This window comes from Peromyscus leucopus, chromosome 8a (assembly GCF_004664715.2).
Source record: "Peromyscus leucopus breed LL Stock chromosome 8a, UCI_PerLeu_2.1, whole genome shotgun sequence".
NCBI lineage: Eukaryota > Metazoa > Chordata > Mammalia > Rodentia > Cricetidae > Peromyscus > Peromyscus leucopus.
This window is the reverse complement of record NC_051085.1, coordinates 28,319,163-28,338,598: the sequence shown is the minus strand read 5'-3', so window position 1 is coordinate 28,338,598 and position 19,436 is coordinate 28,319,163. Positions and strand designations below refer to the sequence as shown.

General features: G+C 40.7%; 1 protein-coding gene across 1 annotated transcript in view; it reads left to right on the top strand.

The window, feature by feature from the left end:
* Positions 1-19,436, top strand: part of Epb41l2 (erythrocyte membrane protein band 4.1 like 2) — a 109,846-nt gene that overhangs the window by 14,923 nt on the left and 75,487 nt on the right. Inside the window, 3 exon segments of the mRNA XM_037200510.1 lie at positions 12,375-12,862; positions 13,552-13,575; positions 13,578-13,766. Of these exon segments, the coding sequence (XP_037056405.1) occupies positions 12,389-12,862; positions 13,552-13,575; positions 13,578-13,766 (687 nt within the window). The 5' untranslated portion in view covers positions 12,375-12,388.

The following is a 19,436-nucleotide window of genomic DNA, read 5'->3' as shown; positions in this document are numbered from 1 at the left end:
CCGTGTCCACCACCTGTTGACCGCAGATGGATGGACCAATAGCAGTTATCCTAAGACGTACAGGGTTTTAGAAAATGAACATCTGTTTGAAGAGTCCGGAAACTTCCCCACGGTGATGGTGATGGGGTATACAATCTTTTGTGATGGGTTGGTGGATGGGAATATTGGATCCCAGTCAGATCGATTGTATTAGAAAAGAAAAAGAGGCTTATTTATTTCTGAAACTTTCCATGTGGTTTTAGGACTCCCGCTAGGAAATTGTGATGTCTGAATTCCTCCTCTATGGCAGGTGATGATCACTTCTTGGAGGAAGGTTGACAAAGTAGAGATGTGACAGCTACAGAACTTGGCTTTCTGTCTTTTCTGTGACCCTGAGAACTGTTTTTACATGGAGTTTGTGGTCTTCATGGTTTGGAGCCATGAGCTGGCCGCCACAGTCAGGTTATTAGTCCCCTTTTATTCTTTTGAGACAGTCTTGCTACAACCCCTGGCTGGTCCTAGATTCACAGCAGTCTTGTTGCCCCCTCAGGACTGCTGGAATTATAGGCATTACCACAGTACTTGGCCTCTACATCTACATCTTATTTTATTTTTTCCCCTCCCTCCCTCCCTCTCCCTTTCCCTTCCTCCTTCCTTTCCTTTTTTTGGTGGGAGACAGAAAAGTCAAGTTACCCTGGGTTTAAGATTAAAATCTACATAAACTCTTGTCCACAAATAAGTGAAAATGTTTTCCACTCTCTCTTGACTATACAGACCACATTTTAAGGATAAACTTTCTTATGTTCAGTTTTGTGATAATGATACAACATAAAAGTAGAGTTTAAAAATTTTTCCCAAGATGCATGTAACATATACAAGTCCCTGTGAACAAAATGCAAGCTGTGTTTCAGCTTATATACTTTGAATTGTTTCACATCTTTTTGGAAATGAGAAGTTTGAATGCAGCTGAATGTATTTGTAGACTTCTCTGCTGATAACGTATTGGGTAAGCTTCCAAAGTTATTTCACTTCTAGATTTAGTTTACTAATCTAGAAAGCAAGGGTGTTAAATTAGAGATAATAGAGATAGAAAATTGACTGTTTTGAAGCAGACTGAAGTATAAATTTTGGCCTTACTGTCTTACTACATGTATGAGTGAAGGAACACATTTAATATCTTTGGGTAGTATTTCCAAATCATAATACCACAAAAGTTGCTGTGCTACTCAATTCTCTCAGTCCCTCCAAACAATGAGGTTCATGTGCCTGATGGGTGGGGTCTTCAGTTTTGAAGCCAGCAAGAGCTGAGTAGTGGCTATGCGGAATCAGGCTGCCATGATAAAACAGCACAGACTGGGTGGCTGAAACAACAGAAATTTATTTTCTCAGTCTGGAGGTTAGAAGTCCGAATTGGAATTGTCAGTATCATTTCCGGTAAGGCCTCTTCTTGGATTTAGTTAGATGGTTGTAGGGTAAGCTATCTGGTGTTTTTTTTTTTTTTTTTTTTTTTTTTTTCCTCACAGGGGCATTGATTTTTATTATTAGGACCTCCCTTCCCTGGCCTCATTCTAAATTTATTATCTCCTAAGCCCTCCACCTCCATGGACAAAATACCAATTTTAGGGAGACACATTTCTGTCCCTACAAGTAGGATATGGGTAAAGAAAAAGACACGCAGGCATGGTAGGAGATGTCTGAGCTAGAGCTTGGAGACCTGCCTGCTCAAACTTAGTTCACTGGCATCAGTGCTATAGGTCAGTGGCTGCCAGATTTCTGCATTCCACAGAGCAGTATGTTCCCGAAATGTTTGAAACTGATACATGTAATAAATTTGTAACCACAACACCAATATTTGTTAAAAATATGTTTGAAGGGCTTGTGAGATGCTCAGTGTGTAAGGTGCTTTTTGGCAAGTCTGACACCTGAGTTCAGTATTCAGAACTCATAAAGTGGAGAGAGCGAACTCACTTCTGTAAGATGTCTCTGACCTTCACTCATTCAACATGGTGTGCACACTTGTGCATTCATCTAACTTACAAATAAATGAATGTAAAAAAGTTTAAAATACGTTTGTAATTAAAAATAGCACAAACTTAATGTGAATAAAGGATGGTACTTTAAATAAGTAAAATGGGTTCTACTGAAAATCTCCCCAAATTGCTCTTTCGTGGTGTAGTAAGAACTCTGAGAATAGCCTGTTCTCATTATCATAGAGCAATTTTAAAGTTTTGCATTTGCATAATTGACAGAGGTACCTTTTTGGACCTGTTACAAAAACTTACTTTCAGTAAGTCTTTTCATGGAGAAAACCTTACCCTTTCCCAACCATTTGGTACAGGTGACATCATGTTTATTGAGATACCTAAAGTGTTTCCTTTATGGTTAGAAAATACTCTTTCCAACCTTTTGAGACCTTGCTATATCAAGCCCAAGTCCTCTGGGACCCATGTCTAAAGCACATGGCATCTTCTTCTGTATAGATTTGCCTTCCACTTTTGGGGGACAGCCAAAGGCAATAGCAATAGCCTGTAATGTTTTGGGAGTTTTTTGGATGGCCCTAGTTATTAACAGCTCAAAAGAGAGCGTCTCATGGTCTGCTGTTAGTCTTTGGCTCTTGAGGGGATCAAACATTATTATCCTAAGAACTGATAGGACCTCTGAGGTGACTCAGTGGATAACAATGCCTGTTGCCAAGCCTGATGACCTGAGTTTAATCTTCAGACCCACATAGTGAAGGAAGAGAATTGACTTCGAAGATGTTTTCTGATCAGTGTCAGAGAACGAACACACACAACACACACACACACACACACACACACACACACACACACACGTAAAAAAAACCTAAATGAGAAAGGCATTTTTAACAGTGGTTGAATCATAAAATTTGCAATTACAGAATTGGAGCTTTGTCACTGAAACAGTCTTTATGTAGTTGCTGCATAGAATAGGCAGCAGGAAGCTCTCTTTGACCCACATGAAATTTCGAGCTGAGGAATGAAGTGACTTGGAAGCAAGCTGGACTTTTCTACTGAGCATGCTCTTCTCCAGCAGGGTCCAGCTTGGGTGGGGCCCCGTTTGCTCATTAAGCAGGATTTGGAGCTGGATTTCTATCAGCTTTCCACAGTCTCCCAATGAGAGGAAACAGGAGACAGCTGGCTGGATGTGTCTAGATGCTGCCTGCGTATGTACATCCAGGAGGGAGTTCTGTTGGAGCGTCTTGTGGTACATGCTTGCTTGTTTCTGCTTGTGAAATAAGTTTGTTGTTAAGAATGTGTTAAGAGTCGAGGGAGCTGAAAATGTGGATTATGTTAGTGTACCGAGTAGATGGAATCTGGATATGTATACTCATTGGGAAAGGAATGTTGTGTTGTATTTGCTGTAAGCCCTGTTAAAAAATGTGTGAATGTGTATCTGTATATGTGTGTGACTGCATGCATTCATGTGTGTATTTTAGTGGCCAAATTTTTGTTTTAGACTAGTTATTTGCATTTTCCAGGCCAATGTTGAACTTGTGTGGGTTATCTTGAACACAAATAGCCTTTTCAGTTATGGCCTGTAAGAGCAGTGGAGCTACTCTATTTTATACACTTGACCAGCTGCCTCACCATTGACTCTCACCTTTCCAGTCTGAGAAACCATATGAAAAGTAAATTATTAAAAAAAACCAATAATTTATTCAGTTTTATTTCATGTGCATTCATGTTTTGCCTGCATGTATGTCTGTGTGAAGGTGGCAGGTCCCCTGAAACTGGAGTTACAGGCAGTTAGGAGCTGCAATGTGGGTGCTGGGAATTGAACCCAGGTCCTCTGGAAGAGAGTAGCCAGTGCTCTTAACCACTGAGCCATTTCTCCAGTCCTCAAAAGTGAATTATTTTCTAATGCACTATGAAGCCAGTGTCTGTAGCATAGTTAACTTTTTAGCACATTAAAGGGTGAAAATCTCAATGTAGATTTATAGACTTTATTTTCACTCTAATGTATCAGATTAATAGGAGTTGTTCTGTAGCTTTTAGAGATGCAAATTCCCACTGTTTGAGCATCTACAGAGTCTGAGGTATGCAGTTGTCAAGAACTGTATGCTGTTTTCATAATATGCTCTTTTATTTCTAAATATCTAATTTTGTCATACTGAGGAAATGTGAAAATTCATTCTGTTGCTTACATTCTGATATGCATATGACATTAAAAAATTCGTGGTCTTTCTTTATACAGTTTACTCATCAAGTAATCTTTCTTTAAAAATAAGTAGAAAAACCTAAACTGGTTTTATTGCTACTTAACAAAATAAAAAGTAGTACCATTGCCTGCACTGATCTCTATAACTGGTTAACGGTACAGGGACTACCCTGCTGTAATGAGGGTATTTGGGGGGCAGACAGAGTGCAGTGTGTTTACGCTGCAGCATTCCCAAGCTTACAGAGAAGAGGATTTGAAAGCGGGCCCCAGCTTGGTGGACTTGTCATAGTCTGGGGCATTGATTGACTTTGACAAGCTTTTGTCTTATGACCCATTAAAATGCAGCGTTTGCAGCCTGTGTGTTTATCCCATGCAGTTAACCTTGGTGGATTTGTCTTTAGCTTATTTCGGAAGAGCCGCTGGAAATACTGTTGTATTTTGTAGCCTCAGGACTTAGAGTTTATTTATACAGAAATAGATAACTGGTTATTGGTTGCCACTCATAACAAGTAGGTATGCCCGTTAGGGTTGGGTGAGCCTCCTGTGCAGAGAGTAGCTGGGATGAGCTCAGAAAAAGTCCAGTTCGTGATAACTGTTAGGATCAAGAGGGGCGATGGTTTGGGCCCTGTTCTGCCTGAGCATGCTTTTGATGTCACTCTGAGAAACCGTTGGTATATTCTTTCTATAGCGTGTTATATGATGATGACCTAATAAATGCTCCCTAGATACCAGGAATAACATAAACGTATTATTGAGAAGCCACCGGATGTGTGACATTGCGCTGGGAACATGAAGTTTTACTCATCTCTCAAAAATGTCCCTCTTTATGGGAGCATAGTAGCAGCTGTGGGCCAGGGAGGAGGTGTGGACAGGAAGCACAGGACATCTCATGCAGTGTGTTGCTGCTTTTCCCTGTAAGTGAAGAGGAAGCTGCTGGAAGTGATTGGAGTGTTTATACGTGGCCATCGTACACACTTACCTTCCCTTTCCATTTTCTCTTTCCTTTAAAAAACGTTCTCAACCTTCAGAGAACTGGTAAGTGCTACGTTTCCTTCCTTCCGCAGATAATAGCAGCAATCTTGCACTGCAAGGCTTTCTCAGGAGCTCTAGCGTTCTTTCCCTCTAAATACACAGCTGAAAATACTTTCTAATTCTTATTGCATTTACTCAAGTGTGCGTGCACACACGCAGATGGTGTGCCGAGGTGCATGCCTGGAGGTTAGAGTCAGTTCTCTCCTTTCACCATGTGAGTCCTAGGATCAAGCTCACATTGCAGCTTGGGGCAGCAGGGTCTTTTACCCACTGAGCGTTCTTGAAGGCCCATGAAAATACTTTAGAAGTACCTCTATTCTAAACACATGGGTTTTATGCTTAGACTAGGTAAGCAGTCTGTGTGGCAGGAGGTTGGTGTGTGGAATATTTCAGAGACTAGCAAAACTCAGTTACTTTGTATAGAGATAGTATTAAACTTCATTCTCTAGGAAATCAGTTTCATGCTTCTGAATTGGAGTAGCCGGGAAGGTTTCTGAGCTCACGTTGTTCATTTGTGGCTGGAGTTCTGGGACAGGGCAAGATGGCGCTGCTGTTCTCACTCAGTGTGTAAATGTATTCCAGTGCATCGCTGAAGCATCAAAGCATCTATCTCACCAAAGCTTTGGCTCAAGGAGAACTCTTGGCTCCTTATTCCACCCGTATATCTTACTGAGTGCCAGCCACCTTTTCCTACAATCTGCTGCTCTTCTAGAATCACCCTCGTTTTTCCCCTAGTATACAGTAGATGTATATGTGCACATAACCTTTTCTTTCTTTCATATACCACGCTTTCAACCTAATAGTTAGCACATCATATATAGCATGTGGATCTGACTTTTTGTACTTAACAGTTTTTATAACCATTGTGTTTTTCCTTGTCTTCCTAGTTGAATCATCTTGTTTGTAATTATTTCGTACATGTGCATATATGTCAGCAGGATTCTTTACTACAAGTAGAACTGTTAGTTTAAAATATATATTTGGGATTGTGATAGCTTTCTGTTTTTTAAGATAGGGTCTCACTGTGTAACTCTGGCTGTCCTAGAATGCATTGTGTAGACCGGGCTGCTCTCATATTCACAGAAACATTACTCCATCTACGCCCCAAGTGCTGGGATCAAGGGCCTGTACCACCATGTTTGGCCCCATGATATAGCTATTGACAAATTGACTAGTATGGTGTCTGTACCAGGTACTCTTCAGCAGCAACTGTATGTGAATGCTTCTGTCTCAGTAGCCTTGATTGGTGGTTGTGTGATTAAGATGGGGTGTCTGCATTCTAAATTTGTAGCCATATTTCCTCTTTTTTTTGAATACAGAGTTTTATTCTTTAGCCCATGAAAGTTGAACTGACCTCTTGCCTGAGCTTCCTGACTGCTGAGATCACAGACATGCACCTGCTTAGCCTTTGGGTCTATTTCTTTTACTAGGAATGCAAGTGACCGTCTTTTTCATTTCAGCTCCGTCATCATCATTAGCCATGCCACCTTGTCTTCCTGTTATGTTAGGCTGACATAAGTTAGCCTAGCCAGTTCAGAATTGTAGTTTGGATTTTCTGTGTTGAGTCAGGTGTTTTATTGGGCTTATTACACAAACTATTTCATTTCAACTAAGTAGCAAAAGATTATGCCTTTACTCATATTCCATCCCTCTGCAACATCTAGGGATTATAATGCATTTTTTTTTGTGTTTCATTCTTCTTTAGAGTTGTTCAACAACTAATGCTATATTTCACTACTGTTAGGCTAAAAAAGTTCTTTATTGTATTTTTGAGACATCCTTATGTAGTCCAGGCTTGCCTTGAGCTCACTGTGAGCCAAAGATGACCCTGAACACCTTCCCAATCCTTTTGTCTCCATCTCCAAAACTGGCCCATTTCTGTTTATTTAGGCTTCATTTCTTTGTTTTCTTAGACTTCAGAAGCTGTTTGAATGCCCTTGGCAATCATTTCAGCCTAGGAGAGCATGTTATTTTATATCACAGGAAATGGGACCCGACTGGGTCTGCCCTGGTCAGGGGATGATCCTCTTTCCTATAACTTGTATCAGTGCTCTGTATCCTGTGCCAAGTGTTCCATAGGCTTTCTCCTTCAGTGAACTCGATGATGATGACATTTCCATAGTGTTAAGAGGCAGGCAAGCCAAGTACTCTTGTAGAGGGAGAAATCTTTTCCTGGAAACTCATCAACTGATGAATGCATGTCTTCTTGACAAAGAAAGGGAGACCTCAAGATTGCTCTAGACCACCAGAACCTACATTGGGACCCATCCTGGAAGTACTCTCTGTGCATACACAAGTGTGTGTGTGTGTGTGTGTGTGTGGGTGGACTGAATAAAATGTGGGTTTTGTTAAAAAAGAGGGAAAAAAAAAGCAGAGGAAATATATGCTCTGGGTGAAACATGATCTTGCCTATCCTGGAACTAGCAAAGGGCTGCTTTGTAGTTCATATCTTCTTGATGTGTGGGCTTAATTTCAAGCAGATGTTAGGTTACATCTTTAGAAATAGTATGCCATGCATTTTTAAATCATCCTTTAAAAATAAACAAGTGTGGTCTGGTACATGACAGGTAGGGTGGGAATCACTGATTATTTAAAAAATGACTTGCTTATCTTCCCTGAATAATGGCATACACTAACCAGTTTTTTCTTTGAAATGTATTTGCACTCAGGAGTGGAGAGGGTAGCATTTCTAGACCATCTCATCTTTAAGGGAAACAAACCTACAGCGACTCCTCCTCCTCCCCCTCCCATGCTCTCCACCACTGAACTGTGGACATCAGTTCTTGCAGTCCATTTTGTCTGCTTGTTTTTATTACTTCCTTCTCTTCAGGCACTTTCTCTCTCCCTCCCCTTTCCTCCCATCTATTTTCCTCTTTAATGTTTTATATATATTTGAGAAGCATCACCTTGTAATTCCCCAGTAGAATGAGGTAGCTGCTGACTCATCCCTGTATTTGATTTTCTCACATTTGATGCTTTAATGGAAGATAATGAGTATTAAAAGAATCTTCCCTTTGGCTGTGGGCTGTTTGGGGAGAAGAAAAAGATGAGCAGTTGTGGGTATCAGAAAGATCCTCTACTTAGCTCTTACCCTGTCACGAACATGGCAAATGAGCACTAATTTTGTTAGATCTAGAAAACAGCTGAATTAGAACAATCCACACATTGTCAATATATTTTTATGTTCATTGTTATTTGTAGAACAGTTTTGTTTCTATGTTTTTCAGAGTTGAAAGAAAAATCTGTTATCCTCTTACCATAGTTTTGAAGTTGAAAATGGATACTTTCCCTTTTTGTTAATCTTGGCTCCTTAAATACTTCTTTATGTTCTGCTAGGAGAAATGGAGTGTGGTTGCTTGTGATCTCAGCACAGAAAGGGAGCCACTCAGCTGACAGTTTTCACTCAGTTTCTTGCTTAAGGGTTGCATGAACCAGATGGGCACAGACCCTTAAGGTTGTAAGGAAACACCTGGATCTACCATTAGTACAGACTCTTTCCTTGAAGTTCTTCCAGAATGTGTGTAGCTGTGTGGCTGTCTCTTTTGTGTAGGATTTATGAATCGCCTGTGTATTAAACAGCAGAATGTATAGTAGGTGGTGTAGGTCACTGTAGTGATGGCACCTTGGCATTTACCTATTTTTTTTTTTTTTTAAATACAAGGATGGACATAAAGAGTGGTTTTATTTAGTATCATATTCTGCTAAACATGACTGGTTCTCTGTTGATGGTTTTCTGCTTGATTGCTTGTTCAATGATGCATGCTTTTTTCTCCTGGAGCAGTCACAATAACAAACACTTTCATCAGCCCCAATTGAAGAATGCCAACATGGTAATTGTGTCAGAACTACATGCTTATCTAATAGGCTGGTTGTTAACAGCAGTGGTTTTTTTTTTTTTTGTTTGTTTGTTTTTTGTTTGTTTTTGGTTCTTGATAAGCAGAAAAATCTTGACTTAGTATATTATATAACTCTACTGCTACTGATGGAGTTGGGTAATTCTGATGAAAGATTAATGAGCGTTGCTATAGTTTGAGAAACATTAGTTTTGGTTTTGCCTTTGCCCGTTTAACTTTGTTACCTTAGGCAGATGCAGCTTGCTCAATCTTTTCCCTTACTGATAGAATAAGTGTATTAGACTAGATAATTTAACAATAACCAAAAAATAGTATTTACTGAATAAATGTTCACCACCTTTTGAAGACAAGTCTAGCTGTTACTGCTACAAATGAAAGAAAGAGCCCTGCCCCTGTGGATTTTCATTTTAGTGAAAAATGCAATCCTGATTTTTTTTGGAACTACACCACACAGCACTGAGTTTCCATTTTTCTGGGTGGTGCAGTAAAGGCCTACCCACATCTGAGATGCTGAGAGTTCCAAGTGTGGTAATTATGGCGAATGCATGTGTTGCAATCCTGTTCTTGATGGCAGTGATTTAAGAAACCGTCTTACAAATAAAAGAGATAGTGTTAAGTTGAGCTCTTGGAGCTATTTTAAGAATATGATTATTTACATAGAGTTATGCCTACCTTTATTGTTGACTATTCACAGCTCCATAAGCTGTTTTCATTGTTTTCTGTCGCATAACATCAATTTGAATGAGTGACACTTGTCAGCTCCGGGGTTGTGTACAGTGGTCATTGATATAGTTTGTGAGGCTCATCCTATGCTTGGTTCATCTGTGTTCTTTATTTCCATAGTAGCAGTTTGTCTTCAACTTCTGTCCTTTAGCTTGTGATCGCACGGCCAAGTAATGACTTTCAAATAGTATGTGATAATAGGTTTGGGTGGGGGCAGAGCTATTTATGGTGAGTCAGAGAATGTGTTCCGTAACATGTCCTGTAATCACTTCCACAAACTGATGTGAATCTTTCTAGGAGTAGACCAGGAGTTTTGTGATTCGTCAGGTATTTAATGGATATTTTGAAGAACAGAAATTGCATGCCACCTGACAGTGGTCTCTCCTATGATTAAAATATGAACAGCTATTAATTCACTTAGCCTAACAATGGAAACTTGAGTTTTATGTTTCATTGCTTTCTGAATATTTTGGCCAAAAATCAGCTTCAGTTGATTGTTCTCGTTTCTTACAGCCAGAGTAATTAGAGAGCTGCTGATTTATCTTGGTTGGCTTATCCAAGTGTGGGGCATTTTTCTTTTGACTTTACCTAGATAGTTATTCAGCTCTCAGGATGTAATTAGAAAGTATATGCTAGAAATCATCTCTGGGTTCTGCATGAATAATGAACATAATATTTTTAAATGGTTTTCTGGAAAAAGACATGGGAAAGAAACAATACTTTCTGTGCAGTATAGATGCAGTTATGTTCTTGTTGACAGGCATTTTGAACTGTAAATACCTCAGGATAGGAAGTCATGTGTGGGTCTGGTAGTTAACTCTTCCCTCTTTGGTAGTACTGCTTTCAAACATACTGTCCTTTGGTCATGCCATTTCACTATGTGTTTCTTTTGGCTGACATGCCTTTTCCTGTCTCTTCCTTGCATGAGGTGGTAGGAAGGGTTCTTTGTAGAATCCTCTAATATTGAACAAAACTGGTTTCCATGGTAATATTGTTAGTATTCTTGCTTGCAGCTCTCCGTCCATGTGACCACTACTCCCAGATAGGGTCTCGAGTGCACATTTAGTCTCTTTCAAAGCCTGTTTTTTCTGTTGGCCAGCTAGACATCTCCACAAGGCTGTCATCACAGCAAATTTAAAATCAAATTGTATGGCTCAGCTAGACCCTCTTTTCCTAGATATCCTATTTCCATGGATAACCTTCCCCTGTCTCCCATAAAGTCCTGAGATCTGTTTTCTCTTTTTCCTATTCAGGACGGCCTCTGCCTTTCCCACAAGATTCAGTTCTTAGCCCCTCCCTGATTGCTTTGGCCTTAGTAAAGAACCATGCCTGGATTACTGCAGCCATCTCCCAGGTAGCTTCCTGTTCTGTTTCTCATTTAAACATTACAGCCAGGTTGGGCTGTTGAAACAGGAATCTGATCACATTATCCGTTAAGTTCTTGACCTCTAGAACCACCTCATTTCAGGCTGTGTCCGTGTGAAAGCGTGCAGTAGGGCTCTCTTCTTATGACTAAACAGCATTCTACTCTATCAACAAGATGTGTTTTAAAAGCGTCACTTGTGTGGTATGTGAATCTGCCTTCAAACAAGTGTACTTTAGTTCTCCTTTGAAGACTCTGTTCATGTTTGTACCATTTAAAAGGCTAGCTGGGACGTCACCCATTGCCAGTACTGAGAACATCTCCGGGAGAGCTCTGCTGGGAAAGGGAGCAGAGTGAGCTGGCCCCACCCCTGCCTGCTGTCCTTGTCGACTAGGTTTGCTGTACTTGAGAAGTCCCGTTTGGCTTGTGTACAGTTGAAACTAGCAGTTGTTTTTAGATTTAATTAAACTTTTTTTCATTAGTTGTGATGGAATAAATCATCTACTATATTTTTTTGTGTTCTATAATACCTTTATTTAGTTTGTATTAGGACATTAAAATATTTTTCTTACACACACATACACAGACAGACACACAGACACATATGTGTATACATATAGTATTTGAGATTGGGTAAGGTAGAGGCTTGGAGTTTTGATTTTTGGTTTTAATCATTTGCTTAGAAGCTTAACTTTTGGAATAGTGCTGGTGAATTACAGGATTTAACATCAACAGCAAAGCAGTAATACAATTTTGTTTCAATATATATATGTTGCTGCCAAACACCCAGCATTTAAAATTAGTTCTTATAATACTTAACATTTCTATAGATTTTGGTTTTAATGTGTGAAATTGTAGTTAAATGTGTCTCAATACTTGCTAACACTGCTGACAACATTTTTTAAATAAAGAATAAAGGCTGAGTAAAACGAATCCTTAATCATTGCGTTAGTTGTTGTCCAGCTAGTTCAAATCCAGCAGAAGTAATCCCTGTGTCTTGAGTCTGGGTGGTTTGAGTTCCAGCTGTCCAGAGTTCCCCATTGTGATGTGTGGTTTGAGAGTTCCAACAGAGCAGCCCTCAGTCTGTCTGCGCCTCTGACCCTTCCTCCTCAACACTGCCTTCTGCCTTTTTTTCTGTTTTCCTCTTCCCACCCTGTCTCACCCCTTTTGTCCGTCCCTTTGCCACCAGATTGGAAGTGGGAACGTTTCTAAAATACTATTTTGTGGTTCTTATTTTGTTGCAGTATAAGCTGTAACCATGACTACTGAAGTTGGCTCTGCATCTGAAGTGAAGAAGGGCTCTGACCAGGCAGGAGCAGATGCACCTAAGGAGAAAGCTAAAGAAGTCACAGAAAATGAGCAGAATCAGTTATCTGAGCCAGAGGAGGAAAAAGGTTCCCAGCCAGGCCCTGCAGTTGAAAGCCAAAGTAGTCTCCGTAGGCGGAAAAGAGAGAAGGAGCCGACTGAGAGCAGGGGCATTTCTCGATTCATACCCCCATGGCTTAAGAAGCAGAAGTCTTATAACTTAGTAGCAGCCAAAGATGGAGGAGATAAAAAAGAGCCCCCTCAGGCTGATGCGGAAGAACAGACTTTGGATAAAGAGGACGCCCTTCCTGAAGAAGAGAGTCGGGCCAAGGGCGATGCAGAAGAAATGGCCCAGAGGAAGCCCCTCGAGGTTAAGGTGGAGGTCAAGGAAGAAAAGCCTTCCCTGAAAAGCAGTGCTGAGACCCAGGTGCGTTTGAGAAGACCGAGGGAGAACAGAGCCACATGGGGAAGGGGTTGACTTGTTTCTCATTCCATGTCGAGACGCTGCCTCGACTTCATGTGTCTGCAGTATAGAACTTGGAGTATTGTACGTTAGTCTTCCCTGTGAGTCCTTTTAAAGTTATTCCCCAACAGCAAAACAAAGGACCAGCACGGCAGCAACAGAACACACCCGCCCCTTAAGCAGACCCTCCCACCTCCTCTGTTAAACCCCTACCCTTTATTTATCTTCGCTTTATTTATGGATTTAGTTGAGAGTAAGTAGTGGATTGTGTATGTTTTGTTGGCCTGTGAAGCCTAGGTGTTGCTGCGGTTTAAGCTTTTAGAAATTTTGTTATCTTAGTACTTTTAGTATGGCTACTGGGATATAGTTTCTTTTATTCATTTAATGCCCAGTTCACGAAAATACCCTTTCTTGCATAACTTTTGAGTCTTAAAAAGCTTAAATTTAAAGTGTTTAGACTGACGACCATAATTCTCATGAAAGAGTCTCTTTGGGGCTGAGGATGTGGCTGGAGCTCTTGCCTACCACATTCAGAACCCTGGATAGGTTACCAGCACTGAAGGGAAAAGTGAATTTTGGTTTTTTGTTTTTTTTTCTGTGTTGTCTTCTACAAGTAGGTTAACTTTAAGGTGGACTTAATGTTTCCTTGGCAGCCTGCTGAAGAAGTGAGGAAGGACAGAGAGAGGAGAAGATCAAGGAGATGCAGGAAGACAAACTGGAAGGAGAGGCGGCAAAGAGGGAGACCAAGGAAGTGCAGACCAGTGAGCTGAAAGCAGAGCTGGCCTCCCAGAAAACTGCCAAGAAGACCAAGACTGTCCTGGCCAAAGTGACCCTCCTGGATGGCACCGAGTACAGCTGTGACCTTGAGGTGAGGCAGGGGCTGAGCAGAGTCCTCTCCATGGGCAGAATGAAAGCACTCTGCTCTGTGGGTGGCATGGCACAGCGAACATGTTTCTTGTGGCACCGAGTTCCTATAGGCCAGTTTATTGATTGGTCTCTAAACACAGTAACAACGGTGCAGAAGAGTCATGGTTTCCGTTTCGAACAGCACTGTTGACCAGGGTTGAGCGGGGTGATGTGCTGTGCGCACCCGCTGCTTGTGTGGTGTGTCTGTTCTGAGTGGTTGGCTCTGACTGCTGCCTCTGTAGGATGCCTTTCTTGGGAAATGATAGTTGTAAGCTGATTTTGAGAATAATGAAATTTTAGCAGTAAACTCTTATCCTGAGAAAGATAATGATATAATCCTAGATCATTAATTTTGTTTCATTTAGTAAAAAGGTACTTATGATTTGTAAAACAGGCAATTTATTAGCACCAGCTTCTTAGGATTTGTGTTAACTTATTTCTTTTCACAGTGACGTTTACTCACGTGGCATTTTCTCACATGCAGTACTTGGAATGGATCGTCATGTTTCACGAGGACTCAATTCTCAATGTTACAGTGGAATATAAAAGCTTAGATTCAGTAACTTGCCAGGTCACAGAGGAAGGGTTTATTTACATCAGTAACTGCCAGGTGGAGCCAGCTTGCAGCTTTGGTACCTCGGTACCAGAGCTTGTGAACAAGTCTGAAGATTTGGAGTTTTGTGTGTGCTACAGGTGATCTATCTTTCGTACTCACTTAAAATAGGGACTAAGCTTTCCTTTAGTCTCCTGTTAACAGTTTAAAAAAAAAATTGCACCAAATTCCTGGCATTCATATTTTAACAGTTTGATAAAAACATCTGTGGCTATCTAGTTGAACCACAGTATATTATATTTGAATATATCATATTGCCAGGCGAGGATACTCAGTGAGCATTTATAGTTCTTTTCTTTGTATTCACTGTATGTATAATTGTTATGGTACTTGAGGCATCAAAACTACATTAGCAAAGAATTAAAAATCCTTGTCTTAGTTGGTTCTTGGTGTTACAACAAAATACTTTAGGAAAGGTAATTTTTAAAGAATAGATTCTAGTGGTTCTCAACCTGTAGGTCATGACCCCCTTGGGAGTCACATACCAGATATCCTGTATCAGATATTTATGTTATGATTCATAACAGTAGCAAAATTACAGTTAAGAAGTAGCAATGAAATCATGTTATGGTTGGGGTCACTACAACACTAGGAATGGTATTAAAGGGTTGCAGCATTTGGAAGGTTGAGAACCACTGAAATAGACTGAGAAATACATGATCAAGGTGTCAATAGATCAGTATCTGAGGAAAAGCTGCCTTCTGTTTCCAAGATGACAACCTTCTACTAATTCCTCATGTGCTGCAAGGAGTTAATACCCTATTCCTTTCAAGTGCAAAGCAAAACAGAATTGAGTAGATATTATGCACCAACAGCTCACTTGAGTTCTGAGCAGGACTTTGTATCTGAACATAGGGTGTATGTACTTCATCACATCCTAGTAGATGTTGGAGCAGTGCAGAAGTTCCTTCATAATTAATGTCTCTTTCATCTAAATTTTCTTGTCATTGTGGTTCTTTGGTTACTTGGTAACATTAATTTGGGTCTGCTTCTCATCAGCCCTGCTCTGTTCCCTCTTCAGGAGTGGAGCCCGGAGGGTGGTGAGCCACAGTCGGGTGCTCTCATGCTTTCCTGTCTAGTGCTGGCCTAGACACTCGGGTGATGTGCTGATGGTGCTTATCTGTGTTTCTGTAGATCACACCGGAAACTAGTGTCCGACTACTCTTTGAGGGAAGTATGTGTGGGAAACTGGAGCTCTTACTGAATTTTTGAGCATTTGAGAAAGGCACATGCAATGTAAGGCACAGACTTTGACTTGGGAGAACTGTCAGTAAAGGTTGTATTTCTCTCATGGTTTTCCAGATGAATGTAGTTACTCTTTCATTTCTGTATGTACGTGTGTTAATTTTCAGTCACCCTTAGGTTTATGTAACATGCCCAGTAAAGAGGACCTAATGAATTTAACTTAGGGCATCCACATTGGTAGAGGGAGCCAATAGAAAACTGACCACGAGCTAGGCGTGGTGGTGCGCACTTTAATACCAGCACTCTGGAAGGCAGAGGCAGGTGGATTGAGTTTCTGGCAGGCCTGGTCTACAGCGTGAATTCCATCCAGAACAGCCAGGGCTTCACAGAGAAACCCTGTCTTAAAAAACAAAAAGAAGAGAGAAAACTGGCCACTGTAAGAAGTCCTGAGGAGATGGAATGTCTGGACTCATGGGCTCTTTATGGAACAGAGTGAAGTTTTGGAAGACCTCAAATACCAGTATAAGATTAAAAAGGACTCCAAGAGCAAGGGCCAAGATGCCGCTTAAGATTTGGGACATGTCAGTTGTGTTGTTGCGGTAACTGTATATTGGGGGTGTTAAAAATTCACTGCATTGGCTAGCAGATGGTCTTTGTAGGTGATAATTTTATATGATTTGTTTAAAATACTGCATCAGTTTGGCAAGTTCCTGTTTGTGTTAATTACCTATCACTGTTTTTGTTGACAAAGAAAGTGCTGCTATATAATGAATGTTTTTAATACCAGGAAACATAATTCTGTGAGTTTTTTTTTTTGTCTTATCTAAACGTCATTTCTACTACTCAGATCACTCTATACATAGGTAGAATTAACATATAGGATATGTATAATGTGTTCATGTATATTATGTATTGTTTTTACTGGCCTGCACATGTATGTAATGTGTATATTTCTATATACCCATCAATATCCATTCTTCTCCTGTGTGTGTATGTGTGATGGGTATTGATGGGTATGCATGTACCTACACATACACACATCTATTTTTTTTTTCTTTCTTTTTAAGATGGGCTTAACTTACTAAAGTTGGCCTCAAACTCCTGAGCTGAAGATGTCCTCCTCCCTTAGCCTTCCTGAGTAGCTGGGGCTGTAGACCCACATGTGACTTCCCCTTACTTGTTTTGGCTTTCTGTTTCAAAATTCTTTTTTCTCCTAGAGACCCCCTGAACCTGTTCCTCCTGCTCTTGAGCCTCAGGAACCAGATAAAGACAACTGCCAAGTAAACTGGTTTTCAAAACCTGTAGGCGGCGGCGGCGGCGGCGGTGGTGGAGTTTTCCTGTCCTGCAGCCGCCCTCAAATAATCACTCGGAGTCTTCATATTAACTGGCCAAACATTTACCTGTTCCTAGCTAACTCTCTCACTTAAATTAACCCGTGTTTCTTCTCTGTGCTTTGCCGTGTGGCTTGGTGCCTTTTCTCAGTACGGCATGCCCATCTTGCTCCCTGTACCTGCCAGCGACTCCCTCACTCTGCCCTTCTTCATCCCAGTATCCTTGCTTTGATCGTCCTGCCAGTCAACTTATTAACCAGTGAGAGTAATACATATTCACAGTGGACAGAAGGATTATTCCACAGCAAAACCCTTTTGTCGTCATTGAAGTTGGCGTTCTTCTGAGGAAGGAGAGTGCAGGTTAAAAGAATGCCTCAGATATTTGCCAGCCCCCCTCCCCCCAGAGGTGGAGGTGACAAGTAGATTGGATAGCGGGGTGCATTGTTAGGGGCTGGTTGGAATCAAGCTAAAAAAATACTATGGAAATGGCTTGATTGTCATGCTCTTTCTGGTTATGAAGCAGCAATATATTGCTACGTCATGCATTTCCTTTTATCCAAAGCCTAGTATATTTTCATAATTTTGTTTCAGAGTGTTAAGTACCTTTTCACTATTGTTCATGAAAGTTGATATTTATGTTTTATTTTAATTTTATCATTTGTTGATAAATTTAATCACATACATATATTTTAAATCTTACTTTTGAGGAAGGACTATTATTATTACTATTATTTTTGAGAAAGAACTCAAGATGTAAATAACCCTGGTTGGCCTGGAACTCTCCATGTAGATCAGCATACAGAGATCTACCTGCCTCTGCCTCCTGAGTGTTGAGAGTAAGGTGTATACCATCATATCCAATGAGGATTATTATATTTTTTAATGAAGGTTATATCAACTTTTGTCTCATTAAGTTATCTAAATGATAGATGACAACCTAGTTTGGTACCAGAGCTTAAGTTGTGAGGAATTTTAGGGTCCTCTGGATTCTGCACGTTGGCTCCAGATGCTTGGATGTGGGACTCTCTGTGATGCTGCTGTAGAAGTCATTTACACACTGTGTGTGTTAAAACAGCGGAGCTCTTTCCTCTAAGGAAAAGTACAGTACGGTTTATTTGAAGTCATGGGTCTAGCCAGGAGACGGTTTAGTTTTCTGGTGACTCTTTGTATGTCTTGGACAAGGGACTTCCTGTCTTTTCTTCTATTCTCAGACTGCAAAGTAAGAATGAAAATATTGGCTTCCTTTATTTCTCAGATTGAGCTGGGTTTTCTAGAGTTTGTAAACCTGTATATATTTTTTAAGGTTGGAAAATAAGTGTGGAAGTTGAAGAGACTTTAGAAGCGTGAGTCCATGTGCCTTCTGACTAAAGGCTCACATTTTCCTCGGGCAGCTGCGAGTTTTTCCCACATGTTGATTTTGTCTGAGAATTGAAGGCATTGTTTTAGCCCACACAGGAATGTCACAACCATTTTTCCTAAGGCAATCAGAATGCAAGCTCTCAGCAGCAGTGTTCTGGTGATAAAAGTATTCATCAGAGAGCAGAGAATGTGTCAAGGTCCCCAGGCCCTCTTGGTACTGATTTTGAGTCTCAGAAAACCCTATTTGGTATCTTTGCTTTCTGAAGTGGTATGTGTTTGTGTCTACTTCTGTCTCCCCGGGTTGGTTTTCAGACTACAGCCATGACCCTGAGAGGTGAAACAGTTGAGTCATTTCAGCTATCCTTATACTTTTGGAGGATCTAGAAGTTATGATACTTGATACTCCATAAAATACCACATAGAAGTTGGGGAGGGTGTATTTGGAACTGGGAATAATTTATGTGCAAATTAAAAATTTCAGTGACTAGATCCAAATACAGTGTCTCTGACCAACTCTCCATTCTTTTAGGTTCACAAAAGGGTTTAAAATGACAGTTTTGTCCAAGGATTTATCTGTTTATTTATTTACTTATTTATTATGTATACAGTGTTCTGTCTGCACATATCCCTGCAGGCCAGAAAATGGCACCAGATCTCATTACAGATGGCTATGAGCCACCATGTGGTTGCTGGGAATTGAACCCAGGACCTTTGGAAGAGCAAGCAGTGCTCTTGACCTCTGAGCCATCTCTCTAGCCCCCCAAGGATTTGTTTTTTAAAGTGAGAAAAGGGTGTCATGCCATGGGAGTAGTAGAAGTTTTTAGTCCCACCTGAAGAAGACAAAGAACTTCTTTAGGTGGGAGCTGGCCTGATGTTGTACTCAAGACACTTCTCAGCTGGACCCTCAGGACTGTCAGGTGTGACCACAGGCTACCTGCCTTCCTTGCCCATACACAGTGATCCAGCTCATCCTGCACGTCAGAGTTGTCTGTTCTCCTGTAAAGTTTCTGTCCTTTAATCTGCCTTCTGTGTTCCTCATCAGCATGATTCCTCTTTGGCTTATAACATCTAACTCAAGTGCAGCTCTCAGAATGCTTTCTCTTCCTTTGAACTTACTGTGCTGTTAGTTTATTCATTAATCATG